Source organism: Mustela nigripes, chromosome 15, assembly GCF_022355385.1.
Source record: "Mustela nigripes isolate SB6536 chromosome 15, MUSNIG.SB6536, whole genome shotgun sequence".
Lineage (NCBI taxonomy): Eukaryota > Metazoa > Chordata > Mammalia > Carnivora > Mustelidae > Mustela > Mustela nigripes.
Window position 1 is genome coordinate 16,542,983 of NC_081571.1, and position 23,746 is coordinate 16,566,728.

General features: G+C 32.4%; 1 protein-coding gene across 3 annotated transcripts in view; it reads left to right on the top strand.

The window, feature by feature from the left end:
- The window catches only part of NBEA (neurobeachin), a 682,324-nt gene that overhangs the window by 77,482 nt on the left and 581,096 nt on the right, over positions 1–23,746 (top strand). For all 3 annotated transcript variants that reach the window (XM_059377712.1, XM_059377713.1, XM_059377714.1), the window contains exons 2-7: positions 1,435–1,666; positions 5,058–5,158; positions 5,399–5,494; positions 11,419–11,540; positions 13,920–14,046; positions 21,562–21,681. In XM_059377712.1, coding sequence (XP_059233695.1) covers positions 1,435–1,666; positions 5,058–5,158; positions 5,399–5,494; positions 11,419–11,540; positions 13,920–14,046; positions 21,562–21,681 — 798 coding nt within the window. The remainder of the gene's footprint in view (positions 1–1,434; positions 1,667–5,057; positions 5,159–5,398; positions 5,495–11,418; positions 11,541–13,919; positions 14,047–21,561; positions 21,682–23,746) is intronic.

The following is a 23,746-nucleotide window of genomic DNA, read 5'->3' on the forward strand; positions in this document are numbered from 1 at the left end:
ATATATACATACATACACACGTGTGTGTATGTGTGTGTGTGTGTGTGTACACGCACACACATCTTTATTTCTGGAACTTAACACTATTAGCACATGGGGTTTTTCTTGTCCATAGATATATCCCTAGTTCCTTGAACAGTAATTTTTAACTTTTAATAAATAAAATATTAACTGAATGAATGAATAATGCATGTATGATTTCAAATTTATTAGGTATTTTGTATGTGGCTATTATTTTCTTTCTAAATTTTCTTCTATAGACCAGAAAGATACCTAGTTTTTCAATGTTCTTCATTAAGAATAGTACTTATAACAATATAATTAATATGTCACGTGTGATTTGAACAATAGAGAATAAGAATGTCATTACATCTTTTATTCTATGTATTCTATGAGTATTTATCTATCACTGTACTTAAAGTAGGAAAGAGTAATACTTTTTTAAAAGTTTTTATTTAAGTTTACTATTGAAGTAGAGTTGACATACAGTGTTTATTGGTTGCAGGTATTCAACATGGTGATTCGACAATTCTGTGCATTTCTCAATGCTAACCACACATGTAGTCACCACCTGTAACCACGCAATATCTTGACAATATTATTGGCTATTGACTATTGAATTGTTCGTTTCCATGACTTACTTATTTTATGACTGGAAGTTTGTACTTCTAAATACCCTTTATCTATTTTGCCTATCTCCTTGCTCACCATCTGTCTGGCAACTAAAGTCAGATGTGAAATAAACAAAAAACAAAGGAACAAACAAACCGAACTCTTAGATACAGAGGACAGTAATACTTTTGACTCACTTGTTGTAATGCCACAAGTCAAATACATTGCTGTTAAATCATCTTTGTATATCAATTCACAATTTTTAAAGTAAAATATTATGATAGTAGGTATATTTTAAACATTTTAAACATTGATTCTATCATTTGAATTTTTACTCTAAGTTTGCTAGTATCAGTCATATTTCTTTATCTTCTGTACATGGTGATTAGGCCCTTTGTTTCTTTTCTGTTACATCTCATTTGTTAGTCTAGTAATATCACAAAAGAAAATGAACTTCATGTCTTAAAATTTATCCTTTGTGAGTTCTGCATTTTCTAATGATTATCACTTTTTGGAGCCAAATTCTTTTTTATAGGAATTTGTCCTGAATCCTATCCAGTAGTCCTCTGCACCATTTTGCTCCATTTGATTTGAAATTACCCTTTTCCATTTTTAAAAAACTAGACATTGCTAGTTTTCATTCTTATAGCACCCTTAATCTGTAGCTTTCAAATTTTTATTAAAAGTAGTGTTAGACTAGAAAACTTGAAATGTTTTAGAGTAGCTATGCTATCATGCAGGTTGAATTATTATTTTTATTTTATTGTTATAAATAATCTCTCATGTTATCATTAGTTATTGTTTCTTTTTGTTTATTTTCAGCTGGTTGGTGGAGAATTTGACTTGGAGATGAACTTTATTATCCAGGATGCTGAGAGTATAACATGCATGACAGAGCTTTTGGAGCACTGTGATGTAACATGTCAAGCAGAAATATGGAGCATGTTTACAGCCATTTTACGAAAAAGTGTTCGGAATTTACAGACTAGCACAGAAGTTGGGCTAATTGAACAAGTATTGCTGAAAATGAGTGCTGTAGATGACATGATAGCAGGTATGAGGTTATCTGACAGGATAATATACTTAAAGTGTTTATCAAGAGTCACATACTTCTCTTTAAATTCTATTGGTAATATAGATTTGTTGGAGCTAACTTGATTTAAAATAGATAGTAGAAATGTATGGAAAATTTGCCGTGTATATTAAGGGAAAACTTGAAGAATGGAAAATACCTTTTTCTTTATTAGACAAGCATAATTCTGATTTTGCTTTTCCAGGTTTTAGAAAATCTCATTACATGGAATAAATAACCACGAAATCTAACAGAAAAATAAACAGTACCTTTTAACATAGTACTTAGTTAAATTTTACATAATTAAAATTTTACAATATGTATTACAATTCTGTATATGTGCACTTTACCAACTTCAAGCTCCATGCTTTTCAGTTTTGCATATATGGAACTATGACAGGAGGAACTAATGTCCTTAGGATAAGCATGTTGAATTTTTGGAAAGTATCTCTATTTTACTTTGATATTCTTTAGAGAAACTTTTGTATTAAACAGATATAGAATACAGCATGAAATTTGCCTGGATAAGATAAAAATACTAATTTTTGTCCTTGTTACGTGTTACTTCAAATATGAAGTCTATGATTATTCATTGCCAATCCTTTATCTCCCTGCAAGTTCATTCTCCTTTATTGTTAGATGCACTTCAATAGAAATGTTTTGAAAGATATGGTCTCAGAGTAACATTATTCCCAGAAAATAAGCTTAGTGTTTAAAATGTTCATTCTTTTAAGCCATGAATCTTCAGCATATGTCTCTTCTGATATAAAAGAGTTTTCATAATTTTAAAAGTGCTAATATGATTCCTCACAATCTCGTATCTGATTCTTAACAAGTAGTTCAGATACTGGAGAATCCTCCATCATATTTTGATTTATGCATAATTAATTTTAATATTAGTAGAACAAAACATTAAGAAGTAATGGAGTGAAGAATTAGTTAAAGATGAATGTCTCTTAAACAATATTTAAACATTTTTGTTTTTTCTTATAGACTATATTAAAACAATTTCTGTTACTTTCAAGGTGGTATCTATCTCTAGAGTGATTTAGCATTCTCTATATTGGTTATTAATGGTTAACTTGATGAAAAATGAAGTTCAAACTTAAAACCTTTTAATGATGATATGTACCATCTGTAAACCATTCTGTAAATTCTAGCATTGTTTAACAGGAATTTATTTGCATAAGCTTTTATGTTTGGTGCTTACATGTTGTATAGAATATCATGTGATCTCTGAGTCGTCATATCAGGGTTTAATCCCTGAAGTTTTTTTGTTTGCCTGTTTGTTTTTTGAAATAAAGTGGCTACCACTTTATAAAGTGCACTTTAGAAAATGAGCCACAATTACATACATGGTAATTTACTGGTTCATAATTCATGAGCTTTGAGATATAAGATGATAGTAAGCTTGATTAGTACTGCAAAAGTTCGTATGTTCATGTTTTCTATTATATAAAGCTTCTTAATTCTCTTATCTTTGCTTTTCAATAATAATACTGGTAACACAAACTTTCACTTTTTGTTATTTTATCATTGAATAAATGCCAAATAAATACCTCTACCTTACTTTTCAGTAGAGAAAATAAAATTTATATAACCATAGTAATGCAGTACCAAAAACCATGACTAAGTTTTCACTCTTGATATTTATACCATGTCACGTTCAAAGAGGTACTTATAGGCTTTACTAGAAGGTAGTAAATATCTGTAAATACTAAATTGATAAGAGAATTTCATAGCTGAGTATTTTTTCTTCTTTAAAAATTTTGTTCAGAAAAAAAACACCTGTTATAAAAAAAATTAAACTGAGCTACTTGTTACGTTATATATACAATAAGTAAGAAATTTAATAACTGTGTAGTTAAATATGAATTTAATAGACAACTTTTTGTGACCCATATATAAGTTGGGATAATGTTTTAGAAAAAGAAGTATAAATTTTTAGGAAAGTTTTTGTAGGTAAATGTTAAGATATCTATGAATTTGCCATTGCAGCTAATTGCCTGAAACTGCTTCTTACTAACTTAGGGCTTTAAGGTGCTTGATCTCTATGTAGATTTTTTTCTTAAAAAATCTTCTGACTGATATGTAGTAACTATAAACTTTTTTACTGAATGGTGAAACACTTTATTTCATTAAAAGATCTCTCAAAAATGGCATATCAAAAGTGACAGTTTAATCATAGGGATTGCTTACTTATTGTGGCATTAACCAAGATTATTCAATTATTTATTGATGAAAATAACCATTTGAAATTTCTATTTTGAAATGGGTACATAATAAATACTTTAAACTTTCAAATTCCAGGTATTAATTTGTGATACTAATCAGTAACTAATTATTTAAGCTTATCCTAACTCACTTTTTAAATTAATTAATGATATGTTATTTAGAATATATATATTTAGAATATATATATGTGTATTGATTATAATACTTTATATAGTATTTCTAATCCTTAGGAAGAGCTTTAGAGTAAGAAAATGAAGTATAAATATTCAGATATTTAGTTTATTACAAAGAATGATTGATAGAAGTACTACTCACAATGTCTAGATGAGAAAGAAATCAAGGACAATAGATTAAATGTATAATTTTCTTATTATCTGGTGAGCTGGTGTGTCTCTTATATGCACATAAACACATGAGCAGAATGGATACCACTATTAATGTGTTTAAGTGGTACTTAGATTTAGAGACTAGTCTCTGGAGCCATACAGCCTAGGCTTTAATCCTGACCCAGCCACTTAGTAGAGTGTGTTCTTGGAAAAGGTGATTAGGTTATTTATGTCTCACTTTCCCCATTTTAGGAAGTGGCTAATAATAGTACTTATTCATAGGCCTGTTACAAAGATTTTTGTACTTAATAACTGTAAACTACTTGGAATAATGCCAGGCAAGGAATTGTTAATGGGGCAAGGATTATTTCAAGAATATATTTTATTAAGAATAGATAAATCTAAAATAAAATATGGTCGACTCTCACTTTTTTTATTGAAAACAACTAATTTACAACGTTAAATCATTGTACCTTTGTGTATTTTTGCTTTCCTTTCCCTGCATATAGCAGGTGTGTGTGTGTGTATGTGTGTGTGTATTGTGGGAATTTATAAAATCTATTTTATATATTTTCTAATGAAACAATTGTAATGGTAAATCTGATGGGGAGAAAATCCTAAAATTCGAATACAGTGTGTTTGGCTATCTGAGGACCTAAAAATTGTTAATTAGAATGATTATTCATGAGGACGTTTAGATAAATATGTTTGTAGAAATGAGAATTGATAACTTTTGTCTTTCAAAAAGTGTATTACCTTGACAGATGGCAGCTCATGACTAGAGTTCAGAATAACTTTATTTTCCTTTGAAGATCTTCTAGTTGATATGTTGGGGGTTCTTGCCAGCTACAGCATCACTGTCAAGGAGTTGAAGCTTTTGTTCAGCATGCTTCGAGGAGAAAGTGGAATCTGGGTAAGCTGTGGTCAGAGGGAAAAGTACTCTGTATTAGTGCATTAATACTTAATGCTCAACAATTTGTCTCTAGAGAGCTATAAACTTGAATTTGTAATGGAAATTGTTCTCCTTAAAGAGTTTAGTAAATGATGTAAAATTAATTTCTCTCTAGTTAGAAAACAGTCTAGTGTCTAACATGATATATTAGGTATTTTTGCCTAATTTGTACAGTGACATTTCTTTTTCTTGTTTCTTTAGCCAAGACATGCAGTAAAATTATTATCAGTTCTTAATCAGATGCCACAAAGACATGGTCCTGATACTTTTTTCAATTTCCCTGGTTGTAGTGCTGCGGTGAGTTTTAAATACATGTGTTTATTTTTAATTTAGTTCTGTTAAGATATAATTCACATAAAATTCACTCATCTAAAAGTACAATTTGATGAGTTTTAAAGTTTATAATTATAATCACAGTCATGATTTTGAACAATTACATCACTTTCTGAGGTTCCCTTGTGTGTCTTTGACCAGTCCCTTCTCCAGCTTCTGTTCTTTGCAACTTCCAATTTATTTTGTGCTTTTATGATTTTGCCTTTTCTAGAATTTCAAATAAATCTTACAGTATGTAATTTTTTCTGTCAGCCTTCTTTCACTTACTGTAATGCTCTTGAGGTTGCCCATGTTATAGCTTCCAAGTAGTTTATTCTGTTCCTTTTTATTCTGAGTTGGTTACATTTTATGGATGTGCCACAGTTTATCCATTCACTAGTTTATCCAACTCACTACTTGAGTTTTCAGTTTTTGGCTATTTTAAATAAAACTGCTATGCTCATTTGAACATAGATCTTCTGTGGGCATATTTTCTCATCTCTTAAGTTAAAAACATAAGTGAAATTGCCTCAAGAAATTAAAGATAGAGCTATCCTATGACCCAGCAATTGCACCTCTGGGTATTTACTCCAAAGACACAGATGTCGTGAAAAGAAGGGCCATATGCACCCCAATGTTCATAGCAGGAATTGTCCACCATAGCCAAAATGTGGAAAAAACAAGGTGCCCTTCAACAGATGAATGAATAAAGAAGACGTGGTCCATATACACAATGGAATATTACTCAGCCATCAGAAAGGATGAATACCCAACTTTTGCATCAAGATGGATGGGACTGGAGGAGATTATGCTAAGTGAAATAAGTCAAACAGGGAAAGTCAATTATCATATGGTTTCACTTATTTGTGAAACATAAGGACTAGCATGGAGGACATTAGGAGATGGGAAAAATGAAGGGGAAGAATCTGGAGTGCGAGATAAACCATGAGAGACTATGGACTCCAGGAACAGAGTTTTAGAATGGGTGAGCCTGGTGATGGGTATTAAGGAGGAGACAGATTGCATGGAGCACTGGGTGTTATATGCAAACAATGAATCATGGAACATGACATCAAAAACTAATAATATATTGTGTGGTGACTAACATAACACAATAAAAATAAAACAAAATGAAACAAAGCAAAATTGCTGGATTTTATGCTAAGTGTTTGCTTCATTTCATGAAAAAGGGCAGATTGCTTTCCATAGTGGAAAATTTTGCATTCTCATCAATAGTGTATGAGAATCCCAGTTGATCTGCATCCTGGACAATGTCCATCTTTTTAATGTGAGGCATTTAAATGGTTATGTAATGGTGTATCATTGTAGTTATAATTTTTATATTGCCCTAATGACTGATGCTATTGAGCATTTTTTCATGTTTATTAGTTGTTTTTACATCTTTTGTGATATTTGTGTTCAAATCTTTGTTCAGATAAAAAAGTTGGTTGTTTTATTATTTTAAGTGTTCATTATGTATTTGGTATATAACTTAATTTGTCAGATGGATAATTATCAAATATCTTTGCCCAGTCTGGCTTTTCTCTTACTTTCTTAACAGTATTTCCTTTTTTAAAAAGATTTTATTTATTTATTTGATAGACAGAGATTACAGGTAGTCAGAGAGGCAGGCAGGGAGAGAGGAGGAAGCAGGCTCCCTGCTGAGCAGAGAGCCCGACTTGGGACTCGATCCCAGGACCCTGAGACCATGACCTGAGCCGAAGGCAGAGGCTTTAACCCACTCAGCCACCGAGGCACCCCTCTTAACAGTATTTCTTAAAGCAAATAGATTTTATTTTATTTTTTAAAATTTATTTTTATTTATTTGTCAGAGAGAGAGAGAGAGTGAGCACAGGCAGAGTGGCAGGCAGAGGCAGAGGGAGAAGCAGGCTCTCTGCTGAGCACAGAGCCCCATGTGGGACTCGATCCTGGGACGCCGGGATCATGACCTGAGCGGAAGGCAGCCAGCCACTTAACCAACTGAGCCACCCAGGTGTCCCGAAGCAAATAGATTTTAATTTTGGTGAAGTTCAGTTAAACTTTTTTAAATGGCATATGCTTTTGTAATCCAAGAAATTAGTATAAACCAAGGTCATGACCTTTTTTTCTTGCACTTTCTACCAAGAGTTCTTTTGTTTCAGCTCTTACATTTAGGTCTGTGATTCTCTTCATGTGAACTTTTAAAATATGATATGACAGAAGGTTGAAGGTTAAAGTTTTGTTTGTTTTGCATAAGAATATTGAATTGTTTTCTTGACCATTTGTTAAAGAGAGATTCCTTTGACATTGGATTACCTTGGCACCTTTCTTGAAAATTATCTGGCTAGGGGGTATGTGGATTTGTTCCTGAACTCTGGTTCCTTTGTCTTCTGTTTCTGCTTTTATGCCAATATCAGATTGTCTTTATTTTTGTAGCTGTATAGTAAGTGGTTCTTGAAATCAGGTTGTGTGAATACTCCAAATCTGGTCTTTATTTTAAAATAACTTTGGCTATTCTAGATAGCATTTTAATACATGTGAATAGACTTGTCAACTTTTGTAAAATGCTTACCGTGATTTAGATTTTATGATGTTAAATCTATAGAACAATTTGGAGAGATTATTGAGTCTTCTAGTTCATGAACATAGTATATCTCTACCTTTATTTGTTTTCTATGATTTTTCAGTGTTTTGCAGTTTTTAGCATTAAGTTTTAAATATCTTCTGTTTCTCTTCCTATGTACGGGGAGGTTTTTTTTTTTTTAAATTTTTTATTTTTTATAAACATATATTTTTATCCCCAGGGGTACAGGTCTGTGAATCACCAGGTTTACACACTTCACAGCACTCACCAAAGCACATACCCTCCCCAATGTCCATAATCCCACCCCCTTCTCCCAAACCCCCTCCCCCCAGCAACCCTCAGTTTGTTTTGTGAGATTAAGAGTCACTTATGGTTTGTCTCCCTCCCAATCCCATCTTGTTTCATTTATTCTTCTCCTACCCACTTAAGCCCAGCGGGGTGGTTTTTTAATCATCAATGTGTTGATACTAGTGTTGAATTCTGTCCAATGCTTTTTCTGATTTTATTGAAGTGAACATATGGATTTTCTTCTTAATCTTTAATAATATAGTATGTTACAATGATTGATATTTCAGTGTTAAACCAACCTTTGTGTTCCTGGGATCAAAACTAGTTGGTTGCTATGTTTTAATATTTTTGTCCAACACTGGATTTGATTTGCTAATGTAATGCTAAGAAATTTCGCAATTATTTTTATGAGTGATTTGGGGGTGTAGTTTTCTACTATAATATCTTTTTCTGGTTTGGTGTTAGAGTAATTCCTCATATGATGAGTTTGGAATTATTTCTTTCCTTCTATTAAAGAATTTATGTAGATTTGATATTACTTATTCTTAAATGTATGCTAGAATTCACTATTGTAGCTGTTTGGGCCTGGAGTTTTCTTTGTGGGAAGGTTTTAAACTATGAACTTAATTTCTTTAATAGACATAGGGAGGTTTTCTATTTTCTTTTGAGTGAGCTTTGGTAGTTTGTGTCTTCCAAGTAATTTTTCCAGTTAATCTGAGTTGTTGACTTTATTGGTATAAGTTTATCATCATATCCTTCTTATCCTTTTAATGTATGTAGGATATTTAGTGATGCCTCCTCCTTCATTCTTTTTTTTTTTTTAAAGATTTTATTTATTTATTTGATAGACAGAAATCACAAGTAGACAGAGAGGTAGGCAGGGAGAGAGAAGAGAAAGCAGGCTCCCTACTGAGCAAAGAGCCCAGTGTGGGGCTCAATCCCAGGACCCTGGGATCATGACCTGAGCTGAAGGCAGAGGCTTTAAACCACTGAGCCACCCAGCTGCCCAACTCCTCCTTCATTCTTGACACTGGATTTTTTTTTATTGATTAATTTAGCTGGAAGTTTATCCATTTTGTTGTTCTTTTCAAAGAATTCACATTCTCAGTCTACTTGATTTCATCGTTTTCATCTAACATTGTAGCATTGTAGAGAGTATGTCTAACTTTTGACTAGAAAACTGGTTTTGATTTCAGAATCCTCTACTTCATTACTGTGGAGGACTAGTGCCTTAATGTTTCTTGGCTTACCTTCATGTAAAATGTTAGTACTTTCTCATGGAAGAGTGTTAATGTGAGCCTGTAATGAAATAATACACTTTTTCCATATTTAAGTACTATATAAGTTGTACAGATCATGTAAATATTTCTTGCTCTTCGGTTATTAGTGCATAAGTATCCTTGTAGTCTCTCAGTTCATCAACCATTCCCTTAGCTTTTTTTTCCTTAATATTTTGTTACTAACCCTTTTTTTTAGGTTATATTTTTCCATTGTAACAAAATTGTGAAACAAAAATGGGAAAATTAAAAATTTTGAAACAAAAATAATAAAGTTAAAAATCTCTTTCCAGATGAAAGTTAATAATTTTACATATCAGATTGTTAGAGTGGAGCACATATCAAATGTACATTGTGGTGCGTAGCAGGGAAAACAGTGTCACTGTCCCTAAGAAGGTATCAGTTTTCTCAGATTTATGTAATAGTTCTATTTGCATACATACATATATTTTGATATATGTTATAATGTTATAAAAGTGTTCTTGATCTGACATCTAGTAGATAGCAGTCTAAGGAGTGAGAAGAGCCAAGTGTTTTAATAGAAATATTAATCAAGTTACTGTCTTACTGATAGAATCAACAAAACTAGCTAAAACAATGTTTAAACTGTTTTAATAAATGATTTGAATTTCTTCAATAGGGTTGCACGTCATCCTGTTTTTATATATTTGATCCATTTACCAGAAGTCTGTGAATACTTTCTATCAGTATGTAATGCATTTTACACATACATGCATGCACACACACAGAGAATTTTACTTATATGTTTCTAGGGGTGTATGGTTGAGTTATTTTCATTCAGGGAATTTTGATGGACTTAGACTATCTACTCCATCTTTCTTGGTTTTCCCTGTATCACTCATTTTCATGAAGGGTATTATCAATTAGAAATATAGTCTATGTAGTAAAGGAAGCAAAGAAGGAACTAGAACTTTTACAACTCTTATTTCATTTGGGTCATAAAAGCTATGTATAAGATAAATGATATTATTGCTATTAAATTTGTTGTGGAAAGAGCCTCAGCAGTGTTACATGGTTCAGGGTCATAAAGCAGAGTCCCAGCCTGAATTAAAATTTGCTTGACCTTAAATCCAGTGTTTTGTTTTGTTTTTTAGCAATGGATTGGCTTATTTCCAGGTGTGTTATCTTTGGTACTGAACTACTGAAAAATTCAGATAGGAACTGACTTTAAAATCCTTACCATTACAGTGTTTTTGCTAATTTACTTCTGGATGAGCATGATACTGGAAGTCCACAATGAAACTGAGACAAATGCTATTCTAGAGCCTCTCAAGTGTGTGTTTTGTACCAGTTGTAGCAAGATCAACAAAAATTAGTATTATTTCATTATCACTTAAGATTATATTTTTCTTTTGTAAGACTTTTTTTTTTTTTTTTCCTGTTGTAATTTGGTTCACTAGTGTTTGCAACTTTATGTGATTTGGGGCTCTTTCAGTCCTACTATGGAGGTAACAACAAATGATATGTTGGACTGCCTGTCTTTTTCTTAGTGGAAGAGTGGTAGGTCTAAAACACTTGAAGGGCAGCTTGACTCAAATTCTTTCCTCTATCTCTTAGGTTAGTGCAATCTTTAAGTTCTGATTTAGGGTTTAGTGGACTGGATGTTGAAACTGGTGATACAAAAAGTGTATTGGTTGGGGATAAGTCCATGATTTTCTGATATTTATACCTTCCTTGTTTTTTGATCTGTAAAGGCTATGTTTGGCCTTGGTTACTATCACATTTTCTTAAGCTGATACTTTTTTTTCATTGCCTTGTAGGCAATTGCATTGCCTCCTATTGCAAAGTGGCCTTATCAGAATGGCTTCACCCTAAATACTTGGTTTCGTATGGATCCATTAAATAACATTAATGTTGATAAGGATAAACCTTATCTTTATTGGTAAGTAATGTATTTAATTTTCATACTTTCATCTTAAGTATTTCAGTTTTGTAAATATGTAACAGTTTCAAGGCAACATATCAAATAGAATGTATATGTGTTTGTGTGTGTGTGTGTATATATATATTAAAAAATATATAAAAATATATATATTTGTATATGTTAAAACTATAAAGACATATGTCAGTTTATTCATTTTTTGCTATTGGTTTTAGGCAACCTGTGTCACTATTTTTTTCCTTTATTTTTAATTAATTAATTAATTATTTTTTAATTTTTAATTTTTTATAAACATATTTTTATCCCCAGGGGTACATGTCTGTGAATCGCCAGGTTTACACACTTCACAGCACTCACCAAAGCACATACCCTCCCCAATGGCCATAACCCTACCCCCCTTCTCCTGACCCCCCTCCCCCCCAGCAACTATCAGTTTGTTTTGTGAGATTAAGAGTCACTTATGGTTTGTCTCCCTCCCAATCTCATCTTGTTTCATTGATTTTTCTCCTACCCACTTAAGCCCCCATGTTGCATCACCACATATGATAGTTGTCTTTCTCTGCTTGACTTATTTCGCTAAGCATGATACGCTCTAGTTTCATCCACGTTGTCGCAAATGGCAAAATTTCATTTCTTTTGATGGCTGCATAGTATTCCATTGTGTATATATACCACATCTTCTTTATCCATTCATCTGTTGATGGACATCTTCGTTCTTTCCATAGTTTGGCTATTGTGGACATTGCTGCTATAAACATTTGGGTGCACGTGCCCCTTCGGATAACTACGTTTGTATCTTTAGGGTAAATCCCCAGTAGTGCAATTGCTGGGTCATAGGATAGCTCTATTTTCAACTTCTTGAGGAACCTCCATGCTGTTTTCTAGAGTAGTTGCACCAGCTTGCATTCCCACCAACAGTGTAGGAACGTTCCCCTTTCCCCGCATCCTCGCCAGCATCTGTCATTTCCTGACTTGTTGATTATTTTATTTATTTTTATTTATTTATTTTTCATTATTTTTTTCTAATGGTAACATTAGAAAGTCAATATTTACAAGCCTCTTTTTCCAGTCCACATCAGTATAGATTAGTAAGGGGATTGTTAGTGGACAAGCAAGTCCCCAACCCAGGGGAGGAAAAAATAAACTGAACTCCTTCTAGATTTCATTACTTTGCCTTTTTACTTTCTTTGTTCTATGAACATAATTAAGATATGCTTTAAAAATATTAGTGATAACTACAGTGCAAGAAAATAACAAATAATAAAAGTAATTGTTTGATAGATAACTAACAGAATAGGTTGATAAACCCAGATAGGTTGACCTGTAAGGACCAAGAGCTTGATTGTTTTAGTTTACCAATAATGCACAGTAATGAGAAGATCAAACTTTCATTGACTGCCTTAGCATACACTAGGCCTTGTAAATGTTTACATGTATTACCTCATTTAATGTTTGCAATGCTTTGAAATAAGAGTGCCTGGGATTAAGTCTTCACTACATATTGATCCTGTGCTTTGGTGCCTTCAACTGTAAAGTGAAGATAACAGTAGTACCTGTCACATCAGATTTAATGAGAGAATTATTAAGCGCTTTTGAACATTGACTGCTTCAGAAATGTGAGTGCAGAAAATTTGAGCTATTAACAGATCGTAAGCTCTGTTATAAAAGATTATGTAAGGATAGTAGAGAGAGGGAGTTCTAAACAAACGTCTGAACTTCCAAACATAAATGGGTTGAATTTCAGAATGGTCATTTTGGCAGATCATACATATATTTTAATAATACCATTATTTTGCAGAGCATTTACAATTTTTATAATACTGTGCTTAAATTCACAGCTAGGAGGAGTGCTCCCTTAGAAGAAAATAACTGTATTTCATAGACATATTCTCTTTCTTAAATGTACTCCTTTATTTGATTACCTACATCATTTATCAAACTTGGCTCTAACTTTTTTTTTTTGTAATTTTTAAGCTATTTTAAAAGATAAAATAGAATTGGAATTAAGTTGTTTTAAAAAGAGTAGCTGTGTAAATGGTGTCTGTATTTGCTAATTTCAGGGGTCCTGGAAGGAAATGAAGTCTACTTGGTAGGCTTTCATTGGCCATTAATCTGTTTTTATGTATTTGTGATATTTTACCTTGAAATTTCACAAGGTTTTTGATCTGTAGTCTTATTTTCTCAATTTAAAGTTCTTCTTTAGTTGTTCTAAACCTTTTATGGTTTAATCTTTCTTTGGTACATGTAATACTCTTTTACTCTATGGGGAAATGAGTTTCATTTTTATAATAGTGTTTTATATTTTATTTATTTAATAATTTTTAGAAATATAGTTCTTTGTATCAGAGGATATTATACTATTCTCAGTTTTCTTTACAGCTTTCGTACTAGCAAAGGAGTTGGTTACTCTGCTCACTTCGTTGGCAACTGTCTAATAGTCACATCACTGAAGTCTAAAGGAAAAGGTTTTCAGCATTGTGTGAAATATGATTTTCAACCACGTAAGGTAGGTATAAGTAAATGTTTCTATTGAGAATGACACAATTCACCATTTCCCCATCTTAAAATTCACCTTTTATGACTTCTGTAATATTCTCTTTCATTGGTTTTTCTTATGACTCATAGTGCTTTTCTCTTCTCCTTGTCTGCATTTTCTTTTTATTTTTTTGTCTAACTATTCACATAAAAAGTCTCTTGACCTCTCACAGTATCTGTCTCACTTACTTGCTCGCTGGGATCTATTCTATGGCATTCTTATAGTAAATACTTACTGCGTACTTACTGAGTTCCAGACATTGTTGTAGGCACTAGAAAGAAGACAGTGAACAAAACAGATAACATTCCTGCTTTTGTGGAGGATATAATTTTTTGAAAATTTTTCTTCAGTTTCATGATAAGCTTTCCACTATTACTCTTACCTCCAAGCTCTGTTCTTATATCTTACAGCTCTGTTATATCTTATAGCTCTGTTCTTATATCTACCAAAGATACTGCCATGTAAATGTCTTTCTGGCCCCTCATTTATTTACAGAAAATGTAACACTGAATTTACATTTCCAGTCCCATATTCAGTATATTCTTAAGTCCCCTGTTTTGATTAAGCTGCTTAATCAAAACCAAAGACTACCATCTTCATGATAGTGGGGACTTGAATCGTCTTTGTTCTTCACCCCCTTTTTGATCATGGTTCTTTACTGTGTATCTCTGTAATATATGTCTTTAAGAAAATTCCTTAGTTGTTGCTTAAATTCTTCATATTGTTCTCTCCTTATCTTGGATCCTTTGTCTCTTCCTCTCCCAAACTATTTGTATACTAATATCTGATTTATGGTCATGATCATATTATTCCACTGCTCAAACCAGTCATTAGCTTCTCACTAACTATAGAATAACTTCACATTCTTAGTCTAGTCCTTCATGATTTGGATTTTTAGCTTTTTACTTATCCTCTTTACTCTGTCAAAACTGAACTACTCTACGTGTTTCAGTTTTTATCTTTTCCTTTTCAAATGTTCGGTCTCTGGTGTGAAAACATTTACGTGTCTCCTCATTTATGGCTATTGGTCTTCAAATCCCACCTTATTGATAGGTTCCATTCCATATAACACCATTTCTGTGGAATCTTTCCTTGATTTCCTTGCTTTCCAATATAATCTCTCTCATTGCATATTATTTCAGTATTTCTTATAGCAATTATTTCTCTTAAATCTTTATTATTCATATGTGCATTATTTAGTAACTGTTGAAACTAAGCTATGTGTTAGATTCATCTTTGTATTCCTTCATAAACTTGCCACAGAATTCTGATCTTGGTGGATTGCTAATAATATATGTTGGATTAGTGCATAAAATATGCTTTAACAACCAAAGAGAACCCTTTGTTTCCTGAAGGAGTAGGTTCTGTTTATCTGGACAGCTAATTTCTGTTGAGCAGTTTATTTTCTAGTGGTGTAAAATAAATGAGGTGTTACTGTTGATAAAGTGAGAAAGGAGGCCTGGGTGTTGTTGTGGTCATTGCTCTTTCTGGGGCAGTATGCCAAGGACCTTTTCCATGTGGCAGGAGTAAGAAAGGTAGTCATGGCAATAAAGGCCAAGTAATGTGGTTGTTACTATGTGATACATTTTTAAAATCGAAAGTTCACCAGCCTTTCTTGTTGTTCTAGCACAGTAATATACACTGCAAAAACTAAGTTAATTATTGGATTTATAGAGAATTAGAGTATTATCCATGAGCATTAAGAGAGATTTTATGCTTTTTGACAAGGTGTTTTATACAGGTTTAATGGAAAATATAGTCACTTAGAATCCTAGCTACTGACACATTCTTATATCTTTATTTAGATCCTAAAATTTTGGTACATAATTTTGTATATGTCATATATAATAATTTATGGAATATATAAATTTGCTGTATGTTATATGGAAATAATACAGTGTCTTTTCAATTTTCAGCATGTTTATGAAAACAGTATTAAAGAGTTTTAACAATTACATTATTAATTCAAAGTTTATTCAAAGGCAAACTTATATATGAACTTTGTTATTTAATGATAGTTTTGAGGAATTATGTATGAAGAGCATTTGCAGAAATTTTGCTTTAATTACCGTTCTATCTTATTCTTCTTCTTCCTTTGCTTTTCTCCTCCTCAATATTCTCTTGTCCCTCTTTTGCCTCTAATTCCTCTTGTTCATCCTTTTCATCTTCCCCTGTTTCCCCTTCTTTTTCCCTTTTCCCTCCTCCTCCTTTTTCTTGTTCTTCTTCCCTCTTCTTCCTCTGACTTCACTTGATTTAGATATTAGAACCAGTTTTTAGACTGGAGATTCAGACTTCACAGTAGTTTTTAAATGTGTACATATCATGCACTATGGATTTATAGATATTTAGCTCTTTCAAAAGGTCAGGTGTTAAACCTCTAGATTTGGTAATACAGAGAGATTTTTCTTGAGGGAGTTTTAGTTAATTCTGGTAGTCCTGAATCGTGTTTCCTGAGATTGAAGGTTGCAGTGATTTCTGCTTCTTCAGTAATGCTGACTTCAAGGAGGGAATGTTGCTCTACAGCTAATGTTTTGGCCCATTAAATATACCTTTGCCTAATATCTAGTAGAATATGGATCTTCAGAGACCAGGTTGAAATGCACTTTTAAAAGCCTACTCTGAACATAAAAAATAACAAGAGAAAATGCAGAGAAATGTGTAACTGTGTAACTAGATTTATGAGATATAATTTGCTATTACCTGGGGTTTTTCTAGAGAAATGTTCCATTTTATATATGTGTGTGTGTGTGTATAAAATATTTTAATGGACTCCATCTGTGTGTAAGAGTAACTAACCATTTGAAAGTTCTCAATCTTAAAAAAAAAGGACAGAAATAATAGGAGTTCCTATTTCCACATGTTTAAGGCCAGTTACCCCTTCCAGGTTAAAGGGTCTTTTGGATATATGACAGTGAGATTGTCTACCTTCTTTAGGGCACACTCTACATTTTGCCCACGGGAATATTTATCCACAGGAACAACCATAACAGAGATGATGAGCCCACATATAGCAGAGGGATGCCATTTCTTTTTCTTTCTTTTCGTTTGTTTTCTTGTTTGCTTATGATCCCATGTGTGTTTTGCCATGTATTGATGAAATTATGATTTAGGATGGGGTTTTCAAATACACATTTAAAAATTTTACCTGAGTCTAATAAAAATATTTGCTTTATGTTTAAGCAATAGTAATAGCTATTTTTATTAAAGAATATCAGTGTAACAATCATTCATTAATATATACTTGGAAAATAGCTTAAAAAGCAATGATTCAAAATAAATTTTTATATTAGATCGGAGGTTCTTTTTTCCTTGATACAAATCACAGTTAGTTCCTATAACTTCAGTTGTCCCTCCATCAGAAATTCTGACTTATTAGATTTGAGATGACACCCAGGAGGGTTTGCCAAATGTGCCAAACTATTTTGAATTTCCTCAGGAATTTGTAATAAATACAGCTTCTTAGAATTAGAATTTTCGTATTAGGAATATGTTTTTAACAAATGCTCTAGGTGATTTTTTTTTTTTCATTAGATAAGTTTAGATAACAGTGGTTTGAAGAGTATAAATAAGGAAAGTTAGGGTAAAGTTAAGAACCAAATAAAATTGTCATTAACCAATAAAAGCAATTTAACCCATTTGTTCTCTCTGTTTTTGTTTCTATGCTATTTCCTTATGAGAGATACATTCCCATTTGTAGCAGCTCTGTATACATTGATTCTAAGGAGTCTTGGCCGGTGCAAGGCCATAGAGTGATAGAGGTTTTGAAAAACCTGTTAAGATTCTCAGAAACCTTGAAAACCGTAGTATTTTATTTTATTGTTTCATTATTCAAGATAAATACATTCTTTTTTTTCCTTATTTTTCCAGAAGATGCCCTAGCTAAATTGTTATCGTTTAATAAGGTATTTAACTGACCTTTCAAAAAGAAATGTTTATATTAAAACTTTCGCTTCCTTACCTGTACCACTTACAGATGTTTGACCTTGTGTTAATACCTATGTGTTAGCTACTGTTGGTATTTGTATAATTATCATGTTATATTTTCCTGTGAATTCTTTTTTTTTTTTTTTAAGATTTTATTTATTTATTTGACAGATCGAGATCATGAGTAGGCAGAGAGGCAGGCAGAGAGAGGAAGGGAAGCAGGATCCCTGCCGAGCAGAGCCCGATGTGGGGCTGGATCCTAGGACCCTGGGATCATGACCTGAGCCCAGGCACCCCTTTCCTGTGAATTCTTATTACAGGTTTTTTTCTTGTTTTCTTTTATAGATCTATTTTTGAGTCTTAATTAAATGCAGACCTTAGTAGATGTACATACTATCATATGATACACAGTTTCCAGCTTTCCTCCCATTTCTTTAAAAACTAGTCAAAACTATCAAGTCAAAGGTTGAGCTCTTTGGAATTGAAAAAGCATTTGTCTATTATATATAAAGGATATATTGATATACCAAGAAAAGAGAACAGAAAAGTTAATTTTCCTGAAACTACATTGATCTTCACTGAGATCAGTTCATTCACTCAACTCTGCATTCATTTATTCATTCATCAGTTTTATCAAATATCAGTGTTATGACCAAAAGCAAACTCTGTTATTCCATATCTTGTTATCTGGCTAATTAAGTGGCTAACTGTATTAATTATCTCAAGTTAATGGTACCGCAACCAAATTAAGTAAAAAATTGGAAACTATCTTACATTTGCCTTTTTTGTATCAGCACTTTCAGTCAGTTCTGTTAATTAGTCCCTATCCCCCTTCTTTTAATTACAAATACCTTTATCTTAATTTAGGCTTTTATAGTTTTCTTACCTGAACCTTTGCAATAGTTTTCAGCTTTATCTTTAACCACATTTTCCTAACTAACCCACTCACTCACTATAGCTGGTTATTTCCTAAATTGTGAAGATGATTATTTCACTTTCCTGCTTAAAATTCCTAGTGGTACCACATTATGCAGAAACAAAGTCCAATTACTAAAGGTGTCTACACTTCTCTTTACAAGCTGACCTTTGTTATTGCAGCTAAATCTAAACACGGAGAAAAATTTTGTCAGGACTCTGTGTTATAATGTGAAGTATTAGGCTTCTTCTGCTTGGAATGTTTCTTTCCCTCCTTTTTCCGCAACAGTTTGTATTCATCCTTTAAGCTATATCTTAAGTTTCAGTTTACTCTTTTAGTGACTTCTTTGTTAGCCTTCCTTCTCCATTTGTCTTGTCTTTGCCCTATGCCTTCAGTTAGTCATTACTTCTTTTGCTCCAAATCTGTGTTTTAGATATTTGTGATGGTTTTATAGTTGTTTTTATGTTTGTTTTTCTGGTGAAACCTCCTTAAGGGTTTATATGTTATCTTCGTATGCCCACAATCTGGGTGATACTTGGCATGAAACAGATGCTCAGTAAATTTTTTAAATGAGGGAATGACCCTGAGGAGTAAATAGTGTTAATTCCAGCAGAAAAAAATCTCATTTGGGGACATAGTGCATTAAAAAATGAATATATATTTAGTTAATGCTATCTTATTTATATGGGTACTAAATATGTATTAAGAACTGTCCCTTATAATTTTCATATGTTGTCTATTATCTGTAATATTCACAGTCATTCCATAAAGCAGGCATTATTATTCCTCCTTTTTTAGACATGGAAGTTTTTTCAGAGAGGCTAAATAATTTGCCAGAAGCCATAGAGCTGGTAACCTGGGAACTCATTTTATATCTGTATGAATTTGCAGTTTGTATTTTCCAGCCCAGTACACTAAATTATCTGGTACACAGGAAAAAGAGCTCAATAAATATTTATTCAATAAGTACTTTTCTATATTAGGTATCTCAGTAACTATAATAATACACCTAATATTATTTATCTTAAACTTGTCTTTGGATAGCAGGAAGTCCTCTTCTATTTAAAGACATTTTTTTATGTGTATTCTTCTTAGAAATTTGAAATTTCTAAAAATTTTACTCCAAAATATAAAGATTATATTTCCTGTGTTACCTAGATGGCATTCTGATGGAAAATTTTCAAACTCAGTGAGGGTAACATAGGTACATTTGATTTCTGACACATGTAAACTGTAAGATTTTTCTTAAATTTATTTAAAGCTTCATTTTCATGGCTTTTGCCTGATAATTTCATAGTATTTAGAAATACAAGTTGTTAAATGACTGACTTTAAAGATTTTCTTCTGCTTTTAGTCAGGACAAACATATATATTGGTTTCTGATCCAGTGAAGGTTTAGTTTGCGATAATTGGAGTTAAGGATTACCTAAAATGAAAACAACTTTTAAAAAGGCCCATGTTTTAGGGGTTCAGCAGTTTGACCTGACATTTTGTTTCTATAATTGAGGAACAGTGTTGTTTGTGTTATTGTCTTCCATGACGTTTGAGTGCACAATTTTTATTTTCTAAATCAAAATGAAAGAAATTGAATTTTGTTCAAAGTTTTTCAGACACCTTGAAAGAACTAATATTTTAGTGGTTGGGAATTATTACTATAGGTTTATGTTTTTGAAAATATGCTATATGAAATAATTGAATAGTATTTCTAAGAAATTTGGGAAATAAAGTATGTATTATATATTTTTAATTTGGGGGAGGAAACTAAATCTAATTTTCCCTCCTTAACCACTGAAGGCATACTTGTTCAAGTATCTGTAAATTTTTGAATTTTTTTAATATTTTAGAAAAATATTGCTGTATTCTCAGCCTTAGAGTAAGGGTTGGAGCCACAAATTGTTACAGAACTTAAACCATTCTGTATCAAAGTATACACTTAAAATGCTTTTGGTTGAACTTAGGAGCTATAAAGTTAGAACTTAATATAAACTCATTCCTAGATTCTTAATGCATAGTCGCACATTATCAGGTTAAAAATATATAATTATACTTGGACCTAATAAATCTAAATTGTGGAATTGAAATTACCTAAATTTCATTATAAATGTTAAAATGTTGTTCCTCTGACAGGTCTTTCCTGACCATACAATCCAAAGTAGAATCCTAGGTTATTCTTTCTCAGTTTACAGTGGTTTTGTTTTTCCCCCTTTGTAGAGTTCATTGTTCATCATTTTATATATCTTTATATATCTAATCTGTGTCTCTTTCATTATACCATGAATTTCAGGAGAGTTGGACCTATGCTCTGTCTGGCCAAACTTGGGCATTTGTGGTGCCTGGCAGAATATACATGTTATTAAATGAATGAACACAAATATATTGTATTTCCATAATATTTGGATCTTAGTATAATGGAAGGAGTATCATTCCAGAGTTCAAGGTGTTCTAGGTCTGTCTTCATCACAGATTTATTCTTTATGAGTCACTTCTTCCATCTACAAAATGAGAAATAAGGGGAAACTTGAAATAGTAAGGTGTAATTGTTATTATATCAAGCATTTTTGTATTGTGTATGAATGTTATGATTGCTTTTTTAGACAATAACTAAACATGACATATTAAGGTCTTTAAAATTTTTTTTATTTAAGTGGTACATGATCAGCATTGTCCACATTTATAATCGATGGAGGAACAGTGAAATTCGGTGTTATGTTAATGGGCAGCTGGTATCCTATGGTGATATGGCTTGGCATGTTAACACAAATGATGTAAGTTTTTTGTTTTTAATCTGTGCTTTAATGTTTTTCAGTGTGTGATCTGTCATTGTTCATAACATGAATTGTATAAAAAATAGTTTGGAAGGAACTTAATAGTTATACTTTCAAAGTTATTTTCTTTTAAGTGAATTTTTAGGTCTTTAATATAATTAAGTTGCTAAAATAGACAATTAGTGGTAAAAAAAAAAGAAAATTTCTCAATAAATTAAGTATTAGGTCAAAAACATCTATGCAGTATTCTATTCTTTTCAAAATTTCAGTCAGTTAAAAACTGGGTCTTGTACCTTATTTGGATGTGATAAGAAGATTCTAATTACAAAATGAATAAATATAACATTTAGCCAGTATGATAAATGCTGTGGAAAAAATTTTAGTGGGACTAGGTATAGAAATTATAGGTGTAGGGAAGTGGGAAGCCAGATGGTATGAGATGATTTTAGAAGAGTTGAGGGAGCAAGTCATGTGAATATTGAGGAGAAATATCCCATTTGCTGGAAGCAGTGAGTGCAGTCTTTGAGACAGAGCTGAGAAGTTAATTGAAGAAAAAAGCAATCACTTTGTCTAGAACAGAGGGAGGAATGGACAGAATAATGTTTAAGAGATAAGGCTAGGTAGACAGCAGGGAGTGAAATCATGCAGGGCCTTATGTGCAGACACAATACCTGGATTTTCCCATCTTACCCAACATTAAAAATCTTTGGAAGGTTTTGAGCAGACGAGTGATGTAATGCTGGTGCATATGTTAAAAATATCAGTCAGGCTGCAGTATTGAGAATATTCTGAAGGAAAAAAAAAATGACAGAAGTAGGGAGATCAATTAAGTGATTTATTTTGTAAATAACAAACAATACTAGTTTTGACTTGCCTGTTAACAGTGAGAGAGGTAACACAGTTGGATTCCGGATAGAGAATATCTAGAGTTAAAACCTCAAGAGCTCTGTTCTCGGCTTTCCCCTGTCATTATCCTGGCCTGTTAGAACCAAAGGAAAATATGTTTTCTAGTGCCAAAAGTATTCCAAACCCAATAATATACGAGCATTCCAGCATGCCTGGTTTTACAAAAACTTATATCTTTTTAACAAAATTCACTTCTTAGTATTGTCTGTATCTCTCCAGACTTTAATTTACTCAAGAGCAGGGTCTCTTGTTCTCTCTGGTTTTCTTCCACATAATACTGTATGCACAGTCCATTGCTTTTGCCCTAAGTCAAGAGTACCCCCGAAGACCATATCTGAACCTTGACCTGTTTTTGCATGACCTAAGAATCTTTGTGGGTTTTTTTTTTTTCATTTTTAGAGGTTTTTCTTTTTCTTTTTTTTTTTTTTTAAATATTGAGACAAACAAAAATCAAAAAAGATTATATGGTAGAAACCACATGTGGCTTGAAAAGTTTAAAATATTTACTGTCTATTCATTTATAGAACAAGTTTGCTCTTTCTGCCCCAGAAACTCATAGTGGGGCCAAAAACAGTCAATTTTTGAGAATGATTTTGCAGAGTTAGAATACATAGATGCAATTCTACTTCATATCTGCCTTCCAAAGGGGAGACTTTTTAATTATAGAGTGGAAGAAACCCAAGAGATTTTGACGACTTTCACTAACTCTACAGTTATATTTAAAAAGGAAGGAAGGAAGGAAAGAATGAAGGAGGGAGAAAGGAAGGGAGAGAAAGAAAGAAAAGAAAAAAAAGACTTAGATTTTTAAATTATTTGCAGTGGTGTACCAAGAAATGGAGAGGTCTGGGCAATAACACATATGTGCACATAACATTATGCAACAAATTCTTCAGTTCCTATAGTTTTAATTACAGTTTGGGTATCTGTTGATGAGTTTCTGTCCTCATAGTTCATTCACAGATATTTTGTCATTTTATTGAAGCGCCAAAGGAAATCCATATATATTTAATGTCTTGCTTACTAGTGCTAAGGAGTGTAATATCCTGTGAGGATGGGGGAAGGAAACCAGGGCCTAATATTTGGTGAGATTTTAAGAAGCAGAGATGGGAAGGGTCTTCATAAATGTGGCTTCTTAAGGTCTTGAACTCTTCCGATGGAG